The 11838-nt window shown below is 44.0% G+C and overlaps 1 protein-coding gene across 2 annotated transcripts in view; it reads left to right on the forward strand.

Annotated features, from left to right (window-relative positions):
- The window catches only part of LOC111142434 (dystrobrevin alpha), a 258816-nt gene extending 247316 nt beyond the window's left edge, over positions 1 to 11500 (forward strand). For both annotated transcript variants that reach the window (XM_022495554.1, XM_022495555.1), the window contains 2 exons: positions 2555 to 2687; positions 10438 to 11500. In XM_022495554.1, coding sequence (XP_022351262.1) covers positions 2555 to 2687; positions 10438 to 10578 — 274 coding nt within the window. In that variant the 3' untranslated portion in view covers positions 10579 to 11500. The remainder of the gene's footprint in view (positions 1 to 2554; positions 2688 to 10437) is intronic.
- The last annotated feature ends 338 nt before the right edge of the window (positions 11501 to 11838 follow it).

The following is an 11838-nucleotide window of genomic DNA, read 5'->3' on the forward strand; positions in this document are numbered from 1 at the left end:
GGAACACAACACTCTGTAGACAATATAGGAAAATAGAAACGTGGTTGCTTCATTCTTTATTTCAGAAAGGGATGATGAAGTTTTCTTTTTCTGCCAGATGAGGTAGAAGGATGGATGCTACATTAAATTGGGTGTTCGAACCATAAGTGACTCTTAATCTCACAAAACAAACTGAGGGTTGCTGGGGGGAGGGGGGTCAGGAGAGGGGGGTGGGGTTATGGACATTGGGGAGGGTATGTGCTATGGTGAGTGCTGTGAAGTGTGTAAACCTGGCGATTCACAGACCTATACCCCTGGGGATAAAAATACATTATATGTTTATAAAAAAAATAAAAAATAAATTTAAAAAATTGGGTGTTGGGACTTTTCTGCCTTCATACTACCCAGAATAGCCATAACCAAAACCAGCCGGTACTTGTTGAGAGCCTGGCACGCCCAAGGCGCGGGGTAGGTGTACTCAAAATAGTATTAAGGAATCCCTCTCTGCCTTTCAGGACTCACAGACTCGCTCAGGAGATAAATCATCCTACCTTCTAAATGTACTGTATTTGCCCGTAGAGGACCAGGTGATGCTGGAGAGGCCTCTCTTCAGAATGGGTGTGAACAATGTTATCTAAGCACCTGGGATTGAAATCAATGAATGTCTAAAGCCTCATTATAAAGAAATCCAATCTGGTGGACTTGTTGAGTATGTGTAAATCTGACCTTTGAAAGGCATTTTGCAAAGATTCTCATCCAATTAGGCTTCTGTGGCTTGACAGAAAGCAGCAGAACCCGTGACATCCCCTCTAGACTTGTCTGTGTCCCTGGATCAGCTCAAACTCAAAGCAGACAGGCCTAGGAACCCAAAGCTGAGAAGCAGAGGGGGAGGCCCTAGGACGGGCTTGCTTGAACCCAGCGTGGGTGGGAAGGAAGGCTGGGAAGCAAGGGGAGCCTGCAAGAGAGGGGGGCTCAGGTAGCTGTGGGAAAGGTGGACAGAGAGGCTCACCGGAGGGTTCCAAAGGGGTTCCCCGAGCATTACAGACCAGGAAGGTGATGGTGCTTAATGTGAAAAATGCTGTAGACTAGTCTACAAAAGTAAACTGGCCATTTTCAGGACCCAAAGAAGAAACGAACCAGAGGCCCTTCTGGTGTTTTGGATCTCAATCCAAGTAGTGAGTAGACCAGTAGTAATGGGGAGCTATAAAGAGATGTGGTTGGAAAGCGGGTGGTGAAAAGGCAGGCGGAGAGATGCAAACAAAACTGTTCTAACATAACTTTAAGTAGCAGTAGGCTACTTTTGGTTTGCTTTCCTGTCCTTTCCTCGATAATTTAGAATTATCTGATTTGCTTCTTATTGAAAATGGTGAATTAACTGTTGGCAATGTAGTCTGGTAAGTAACCTCTCTGATTTTTCAGAATGAAGCATTTACATGTGCTTACCTGAAGTTTTCTTGTTCTAATCCAAAAATCCAAGACTGTAGCTAACTCTACCCCATTCCACTGTCCCCAGCATTCTGGTGACAGTATCAGCTACCACCAGGCTGCGGGACTTGGGAAGGGAAAGTTCACAGAGGCCTCGCAGTCCTATTTAGGCTGGCCCCAAACCTCTAAAAATAATGAGAACATGTTGTACAGATATAAATAAACATGAACAGTGGCATTTAAGTTCCAGCTCAGAAACTTCTACTTGATCGCCCTCTTCACTTTAGGGCATGTCTTAATATCTGTCCAATGTAAACAGACACCGGGTTTTACTCTGAGAGTATTTTAATCATATGATTTAGGTAGTGAATTTATGTTTAGTCTCAGAAAGGGTTTTTATAAACGGGGATGGAGAGATGCGAATAGAGTCACACATTAGTGAATGAGATCATTCTTCGCTCTTTATCTCATGATAGAATTGAACAATTTGAGATGATTTCTTAGATTCAGAACTAGTATGAATTTTTTAAGATCAAGAGCTGTGGGTTCAAGTATGACCTCCCTGACACCCATGAGCTGATTATTCTAAGACTTAATCTACTGTAAAAAATAAAGTACATGGGTGCATGTCCCAGCACAAAGAGGGGGTAAATTATGAACAAATGTCCTTAATCATTATTTCACTAGAGGGCTCACTTTCCTTATAGAAAGTGTTCTTGGATTCCAACTTTAAAGAAATTAAAAAGCCCGCAGATTGGGAAAACTATATCCTCTCCAAAGATAAGGCCACCTCTTTTAAGACTCACAAACACTTTAAAGGCAATTCACTTCTGTAAACCAGAGGAAAACACAGATGACCAAGGATCATCAGAATGCCTTAGAAAAATTACATATGAGAATGCCTTGATCATTCATTTCTCCAAACTTCCAACGTTTGTGTTTTGTTTTTTTGGGTTTTGGGGGATTTTTTGTTTTTGTTTTTGTTTTTAATTATCTGTTAGGTAACAGAAGATGTTGAATTGAAGTGAATTGAAGCCAAGAAGAGAATTCGGGGACTCAGTTAATTGGGGCCAAAAACCACAGCTAACACATGCATTCCACTCCTACGTTTAAGATTTGCTCCTAAACACCATTTGTGGTCTGTTCCCAGGGTCTCAGAAGACGGGGACCCCTACGTGCGGCCAGACGATGAGAACTATGAAAACGACTCAGTCCGGCAGCTGGAGAATGAGCTCAAGATGGAGGAGTACCTGAAACAGAAGTTACAAGATGAGGCCTACCAGGTATGGGCAGCCAGGCCCGACCCCAGCACCCCACCCCTCGGTAGCTGGGTCTTTTACATCACTCAGAAAATCCGTCCCTTCTCCTTTCTTCCACTCTCCCTCTCCAGAATATTCTTTTTTTTTTTTTTTAAGATTTTATTTATTTATTTGACAGACAGAGACCACAAGTAGGCAGAGAGGCAGGCAGAGAGAGAGAGGAGGAAGCAGGCTCCCTGCTGAGCAGAGAGCCCAATGCGGGGCTCGATCCCAGGACCCTGAGACCATGACCTGAGCCAAAGGCAGAGGCTTTAACCCACTGAGCCACCCAGGCGCCCCTCTCCAGAATATTCTGATTGCATTCCTTAAGCCACATACTCTAAGCAGTTGTAAAATTTTAAATACTTCTTAGAGCTATACTGTTCACCATGAATTCTTAGAAATTCTGATCTGGAAAGTGAAAAAGACCTTGTCCCTTTAGGGGAAACATAGTGACTAACGATTTATACTCCTCTAAGATCATTGGGAAAGATGCAATTTCTCTTAGATTAAAAAAAGAAAATGTAAAGAACAAGGCCTGAAGAAACTGAGTAAGTATAAATATATCTCTTCCCTTGAATCCTTTGTCCTCAGCCACCTTCCCTGCCCACCTCATGTCAAAATAAGTCAGTAGGAGAGTATCACATCTCTCCAAGAAAGGTAGAGGAATTGTAGGCCCCGCGTTCAGCAGGATGTGGATGGACAGATTGTCGTATATACTGGGGTATGTTATTAATCCAGCTGAGAATTCACCGAACATAACACACACAACTGGGAATAAGCGTAATTAGTAAGTCATCCCGAAGGGGATACATTCTCCCCATGGAGACTTTTTACTGCCCTGTTGGTCTTGCTTGTGTGTTTCTCTTCCCTGTGATTCACAGGTATTTTCTTGAGGTTCTGGGAGCTCAGGGATGTTTGCCTGGTTGAGACCTACTGCCCCCCTCACCAGGACCCATGGGATATTTCTTCATGTTGGGCTTTCTGTCCAGTGGCCAGACAAGCCTCCTCCATATTTTTAAGATGAGCAGTGGCTCTCTCTTACTCCGTTAGTGAAGGAAAGAGAAGCAGATAGAATACATTATCTCTACTTCTCAGAATATGTTTATGAATTGTTTTAAAAATATTTTCCCAAGAAGAATGTAGCAAGAGAGAAACTGAAGCATCCCAACCCCATCCCAACAATATAAAACAAAGGTTTTGCCTGTTTGGATGCCCCATTAGCCTTTTCAGTTTAACAACCGTATTTTAGAAACAGCTAAAATGAAGACCTCATCATACCCCATCCCCACCCCCCCAAAAAAGAAAAAAATCAGTGACTATATATATAGGTAAAGACACTCTTCAACACTACAGAAAGAGTTTCCAGAAGTGGAGAACCATGGAGAATGCTCTTTGCCACATCTATGGCCCGTCCACAGAAGGAAATTAGCCTGGGTGAGGCTGCCAGGGTGTCTCTGGGAGTGCTGAGGGATGGCATTCCTACACGAGTTTTATTTGGCTCTGCTGCTGAGAGGGAAAGAGGGATGTGGTTAAATAATCAGTGTTCTGGTTCATGCTGTTAGTGGCGCCTGTTAGGCCTCCCTCTTCAAGCCCATCTTGGTTTCTGGATGTTGGTGACAACAGTCACTGAAGTTCCCAATTGTTTTTTTAACAGGGGATAGTCATTTCGTATAAAATACTAAATTATATTTATTTATATTATATTAATTATATTATAATTATATTAATTATATTATATTTATATTAATTATATATTAATTATATTAAATTTAACCTTCTATGAATAAAATGAAGGGAAATGCTATTAATAGCTTAAGGTGCATTTGGAGTCTTTGCCATCTCTGGTTAATCTTAAGCCCCTTCTCTCCTTTCCATGCCCAGCAACTTCAAGGGAAAGGTAAAGAAAAGGTGTAGGAGACGATAGTAGGCCTGTGTATCCCCACTCAAGGCATATGCCCTAGAGAAGGCTGAAGTGGCGTTCCTTGACTCTTCTGTGAGCATATGGTTCCCTGACGGGTCAGAATGCTGTTTTCATTCATTGAACTCTCACTCTCTGTCCTTCTGCACGGCTTCCAACCAAATAATTCACCAGCTTGACCGCATCACAGACTTGACATGTCACCTTTCTTGTTTGTGTCCTTTGTCACCCGCAGGTCAGCTTGCAAGGTTGAATACAATATCCTTTTATCACTCTCCTCTCAAGTAAGTACTGTCTTATTTAGGAGGAAACATGGCCACCGTACACTGAATTCTGATAACTAGTAACCTCAGTTCACAACCACTCTGTCTTAGGTGTTTCTGTGTTCCTGTGTCATAAATATCCTCCTTCCCTCCTGATGTCAAAGAATCATCCCAGCATTTCATTAGAACCCAGGGGAGACTTGGCAGACAACCTTGGGAATTGACTTTTTACTCTATTAATTAGGAAAATTGGCACAGACACTTCTATAACACCAGAGATGCCCCAGAAATCCTCCAGGTCTGGAGGGCCCCATCACCGGTCCCTAACAGCACCTGACTTTGCAGCTTCTCCGTCACTTGACAAGGGAAAGTCCAGGCAAGCTCAGCATATCCAGAGCTGGGCCAGCCTCAGAGTTGTGCTGTGTTCAGGACCCAGAGACCAAATGTGTGCACCTTAACAAGTGAAGGCAAAACCATGCATTGCTAAAGAAAACAAAAGAAGTGAAACAGAGGGGGCAACTTCTGCAGCGTTTTATCTTTGAAATAGCCAATTCAAATGCATTGTGGAATTCAGCAAGATACAGCTTAATTTAAAATATCATTTACGTGGCATGTGATTCCCCAACCCCAGGGGCCCTAGCAACTTACATGGAAAATCATCAGTCACGTGATTGTGTAGGGAGACTGGCACTTGACTGGCAGGACAACTGGAGTGTAACGGTTTAAAGCTCAGAGCCTGGACTCCGATGGCCCCAATTTCAATAGGGGTGCCACCAAATCGTGGCCGCCTAACCCTGACAAATTATTAAACCCCTCTGAACTTCTGTTCCCTCTGCACAACATATAACATAATACTTACCTCGTAGTGGAGTTGTCCTCATTGGGATGTAGTTTATAAAGAGCTTAACATGGTGCCAGACACACCATAATTTATTGTTAGTGCACATGTATGTGCCCGGCACTGCGCTCACTGCTTCACAAGCTATTCAGTCCCGGGGAGCTGCTGGAGTTGCTACGTGAGTGTAGGGGAAGCCCCCCGGCCCGGGACTCAGAACTAGCTTGCTCTCTGTATTTTTATAAACAAAGCTAGGACTCTGCCGTGTGCAGAGATTTTATACACTTTTGGCTACCCTGTCTTGTAAGTGTAGATGGTGTCTCCAGCTCCAGCTAATGGCCATTTAGCTGTCCCCCATGACAGTTCCAAGTAGATACACCTCTCGCAGTTGCTGGCTGGAGGAGCCCAAGGGCTCGTATCTACTTCAGTGACAGTCTTTCCCAGCTGTGGACTCCCAGACGTCTGTAGTACAGCTGGTCATAAAGTCAGCTCTGTCTGCTAAGTTTAAAAAGGGATCTACTTCTCTTAAATGACACATCAACTTGCAGAGAATAATCCTAGCTCATGCATTACCAACCTCGTGTCTCAGTCCTCGCGTCAGGATTAAGCAAGTAGACATCATGGCAGAGCTCCTATGATGAAATATACTTGACGAGCTCTGAGGCTGTATCAGTGTAACTGACTATGTATTCTGGTCTCCGCCCCTTGGATTTGAGAATGCCACAGCCCGTGCTCTCCTGAGTCATGATGACCACAGTGGAAACAATTCCCAGGAGCCATTTTTTAAAACATCTACTCCCGTTATAACAGATCTAGTCCCAAAGGAGCAAGCCTCTCCTTTCACAGCATTTTCTTTCTCTTAGTGGCTGCGGTTGGATCATTTTTATTCTGCACATTATTTAAACATCAGTCACTAGTTCCTAGAAAAATATTTTCTTAAACAAACTAATGAAATGTCCTTGACATAAACTCAGATAAGAAGTGGCATTTGGGTCTTCTACTGAAAAGCCAAAGATTTCAGTACTCTGAAAGTTCTTAAGCCACTGTTGACATCTTTTGTTGTCAGTTTGGTGGTGAGAAATGGAAACCGTTGCGGCCTCTGCCATTTACTACGTTGTGTGGCTACCGAGCTGGGGTTCCACGGGACTCTAGATATGAGCTAGCCTGTCATGAAATCAGCCACTTAGGCAAAAGGTATTTAACACCTTACGGATCCATCCAAAAGCCAGCTGCGTCTTTGCAGCTAGTTCTATCCTAGTTCTAGATGTAGCCAAGAAATAGAGCTGAAATCTTAGAACAGTTTGTGCTGTGGAAATCAATTGGTTTGGGCTTTCTGACCATGCAGCAAGACCAGAAATTGCCTCAAAGCTGTGCATTTCTTATCCAAGGGTCTGGAAGCCAGCTTCCCCGCTGCAAGTCAATTAGGTGTCCGCCAGGGCAGAGCCCTACACAGGGAAGGAACAGAGGTTGGAACCCCGACAAATAAAAGACCCACCCTCTGGCTCAAAAAAAAGCTATTTGAAAATAAATATGCAGTCATCGGTACTAACAGCAGTGAACAGAGTAAAACCTTGCCTTTCAACAAGTCTCTTTGGAAGAGATACAGTATATGTAACATTTAACACTAAATTTAAGAATCCACCAAAACTCCATTTGGCAGACTCAGATCTTGGATTTGTCCCTCTTCCATCCCTCTCCCCCAGACAGTACACCACTCTCCTTGGCCAGCCACATCCTAACTTCAGAAACTGGGGGCTTGGACAATCAAAAGTGGATTTTTTTTTCTAATTACCATGGCATTTTGATGGTAGGTTACTGGTCTCATCTGCACAAACATTTCCGTTTGCCTTGCTTCGACCTCCAGATGCCTCAAGCTCCCATTAAGCAAGAGACCCAACGCAGAGGACTCCTGTCCTCTCTTTCAGAAGGAGCAATGGCACACCATGTCCCAGGACCTTGGCTCCTGATTGTCAGAGGAAGGGAGGAGAGAGAGTGTGTGAATGTATGTGTGTCAGGGCAGGGCGGGAGGGGTTGCTGGGGAGAACCCTAAGCTTCGCAACCCTAACTTAGGGAACAGTTTTCATCTTTTAAAAAAAAGTTACACGTTCCTTATTCCCAGGCGAGCTATAGTCAGACAGATGATGAAGGTAACACGAAAGCTGGTGATGAAGGAGAGCCCCGCACCCACACCCAGAGAGGAGAAGACACGCCGGGCAGCAGCCTCAGCGGCAAGAGGAGCCCCCCTGCTCAGCCACTCCCGACAGACCCCCACCCTTAGAGACGCGTTCTGCCGACCAGAGCGCAGCTAACTTTTTGTTCTAAGATTTGTAGTTCGTAGCTGTGTGTTTTGAGAAGGAAACAAACAAAAAAGACTTCTGACTCCTGTTCAAAGCTAACTTATCAGTTACATCTTTTGTAACATGGCTCATCCCTGATTAGAAACAAACAAAAAAACAGCCACCACCACACACACGGAGAGAAAAAGGAAAACCCACAAGCTGAAAACCACACTGCTGTTCCTCACGATGGCAGTATTAACAAGCATTTTAAGCCTTTGCACAAGCTATCGAACCTGTTGCGTTTACAATGACAATATTAATACTGTTTATAGCTAGACGTTTGATTTCTGAATTCTTTGGGATTTTAGCAAACTAGTTTATTATACACTGTACATTTTTTTTCCCCTGCAGCAATTGGAAAAGAACAACCACTTGCAATTATACACTAACCCCAAAGGATTTGGTACCTTAGTATACAGACTCAGAGCCCGGAAGCCAAGAAGGGCCCTTGGCCTGTACTGACTGTATTTGTCTCTCAGTGTCTGTGAGCAATGACTTGAACCATCACACCAGGATAATCCAGTCTCTGGGGCTGCTTTCCAACTTGGGGTTGTTTTCTTTCAAGATACTCTAACAAATCAGCCATAGAATTTAGTGTAAATATTTTTTCCAAATAAATATCATATTCAAAAAGACAAAGGCAACGTTCAAATGATATAGACTCTAGTTTTTAAAATCAGCACAGATCTTCTTAAAAACTGTGAACTATGTTTTGAAATACTCGTTGCTAAAGCTGTTTATAAACCACAGGTGCCATACAACCCCCACACGGACTCAAGTTGTCTCTGCTCTTCCAAGGGCGCGTCCCTCTCGTTTCAGCTTTAGGGAGCATGTCTAACCACACCGCTCGTCCACAGCTTCCCCTATCAGGTTGTCTGGAGGCCTTCAGCTTTAAATGTACAGGCTTAAAGTGTGCTTGCAAACGCTCACTCTCCTTTTATTTCTGAATGTTTATTGCCTTAGCTGGCTACCTGGTGTTCTGCATGCAGCCTTCTGTGGTCATGGGAGAGGAAACGGGCTCTTCTAAGTGGAGTTGGGATTTTGCCCTCAGCGAAAAGCTGATGGGCAAAAAGCACAGTTGAAGAAGGAAGAATGAAAGGCTCTGTGGATGGTCCTTTCTGAGGGCCCTTGTCAGGGAGCATTAAAGACCTCCCTTAGGGATTCTGGGGAAATGACAACAGGATCTACTTGTTGCACGACTGGATGAAATAAAATCCGGCAACGTATTGAATACATTATACGTAAATGCGCAGCTTCTCTGGAATTCCTGTCTCCTTTAAAAGAAAGAAGAGAACGTCATTTAGAACAGTGGCTCTCAAAGTGGGGGCCTTGGACTGGCAGCATCAGCATCACTTTGGGAATTTATTTAGAAATGCAAATTCTTAACCCCAACCCGGTCCTGCTGCATCAGGAACTCTGGGGATTGGGCCCAGCCATCTGCGCTTTAAGAAGCCCCCCAGGTGATTCCTGATGCATGCTAAAGGTTGAGAACCACTGCTTTAGAATAAAGTTGCATATAGAACCTCTAAACAGTCCTGGTTCAGGATAAGCAAGAAAGGCTCTGAGTCAACCTCAAAGCTTCAGCAATTCGATTTTGCTCCCGGGGCTGGCCAAAACCCTCTCCCACCCCCCACGTAGGTGGTGGTTGGTGTGTGCCCAGCTGAGAACGGACATCCTGACACCTGCTGGGTCCCTCTCCAGAGGGCGTGTCTGCATCTGGTCAGAAACCATGTCCTTGGCTGCCCTTTGGAACAAAATTGCTTGCCTCGGCGATAGCAAAGCTCCCGGTTGGTGTTAGTAAGAAGCCCACGCTGTCCGTTGATGTGCATCTTCCTACTTCTCCCAGAGAAGCAGCCTGACAAATGTCCCCGAGAACAGGCTTACACCAAAGGGGCACAACTGCACAGTTCTCAGATTTCTTTGCACAGATGGATTTTATTATGAGTTTTGTTGGTTTATCTTAACGTTCATCTCCTTCCCACCGCCCATCATCTGTGAAACCATACCTCTCTAGATGGAGCAGGTGGCCACTCGTGCCTCATACTCAGTACTTAAAACCACTCCATCCCAGCTACCTACATTGCCGTCAGCTCTAACTCATAGCCAGATAGTTCTGGAACTCGGAACTCGGATGCTGCAAGTGGCATTCAGCCCCTGACTGGACTGAGCTGACATCTGTTGTCACTCTGTGTTTTGACATCAAAATGCTTGTCTAAGGTTCGAACCGTTTTGCTGATAACCTTCCCCCTTGTCATAGCTTTCATTGCCAACTCCATGACACGGTTGTCACTAGCATCGTAGAAGCCATTGCAAGGACTCTGGAAACTGCCGCCAATGACCAGTTCCTGACTAACCAGCCGCCTTTTCTTTCTCTTAGCTCCACGTCAGCACTGAGACCAGACCCAAGCACCCCTGTCCTGTAACCGAGACAAAATGGCGTGTATTGTTTTGGGTTTTTGTGGTTTTGGGGGGGTTTCTTTCCTTGGCTCTCCAAATTTACTTTTGGGGCCTGTTCTAAGTGCAAATCCAGACGGTTTCACCTGTCCTGTCCGTGAGATAGTTTTATCTTGCGGGGGTTGTTTCTTTCTTGTTCCGCAATAAGTTGCACATCCATCTCCACCAGAGATGTTGGCCTATTAATGAGCACTGGTCTAACACAGCCAACCACCCCCATGGTGCCATGTGGAGGGAGGGAAGGAGGGAGGTAGGGAGTGGGGGAGGGCAAAATCTGCTGTATGAGATTCAGGAATCAGTTGCGGTTGGTCAGGACGCAAGTCAGGGTAAGTTCAGTTGGTCAGAGAGAGATGTGCTGGAGATGGTGAAAAATGGATTTTCGAGTGATCTCTATAAGGCAGGGAAGGTTCATTTGTAAGTAGTAATGTGAACTGAATTGCATAAGAGTGTGGCCTTTGTTGTGATATACTATGTATTTTCTTATATGCATGAGCCAAACTGTTGCATCATAATTTAGCACTGATGTCTGCTTTTATTTTGATCATCTTTGTCCGCCCTTATTGGTTCTTGGCTGTTAACTGTAGATAGACCTTGTAAATACGGCGACCTTCGGTTGCTGCAATCACCTTGGTTTGATTCCGCGCAAGGAGCCACAAACAAGAACTCCACTGTGTCCTCAGAAGAAAGGGCATTTTTACTTTTGAACCAAAAAGAGAAAAAAAATCAGAAATGTTCCATCTTGAGGCTAATTAACTGTAAGACGTTTTTAATTATGACTACTGTCATTTGACACCATTTGAAATAACCAATTCAGAGACACTAAAGATTTCACAATATTCACTGGTATTGTAACAAAACTACTATTGTATGGGTTTTTTTGTATTGCTGTTAAGTATTGTTTTGTGTGTGTGTGTGTGCGTGCTGGAACCTCCAGGAGACATGTTATATTTTGAAGTGATTAAACTATTTAATTGTGTGTCTATATTTTGGAATGGAATTATTTCTTCATTAAAAAATGTTTTTAAAAACACTATATCTGTGTCTTTTATTTCCTTCTTTCAAAGAATCTTTCTTGAAGTAACATGGAGTCAGTCTGTTCAAAGGGGAAAGACAAGTCAGCACTTGCAGCATGAAGCAGCCCCATCGGTTGAGTCTTAACTACAGCAAAATATCTCCCTTTTCCCTGCCTATGGAAGAGTTCACGATTTAGCGCTTGCTTTATATCTGACACTGTTATAAGCTCTTTATGTTACTCGACTCGATCCTTTGAATCTCAGCACCTAGCCGGGTACTTGACAATTATGAGCTGCACAATGATATGTCC

The sequence above is a fragment of the Enhydra lutris genome, unplaced genomic scaffold (assembly GCF_002288905.1).
Source record: "Enhydra lutris kenyoni isolate GAN:26980312 unplaced genomic scaffold, ASM228890v2 scaffoldscaffold8, whole genome shotgun sequence".
Lineage (NCBI taxonomy): Eukaryota > Metazoa > Chordata > Mammalia > Carnivora > Mustelidae > Enhydra > Enhydra lutris.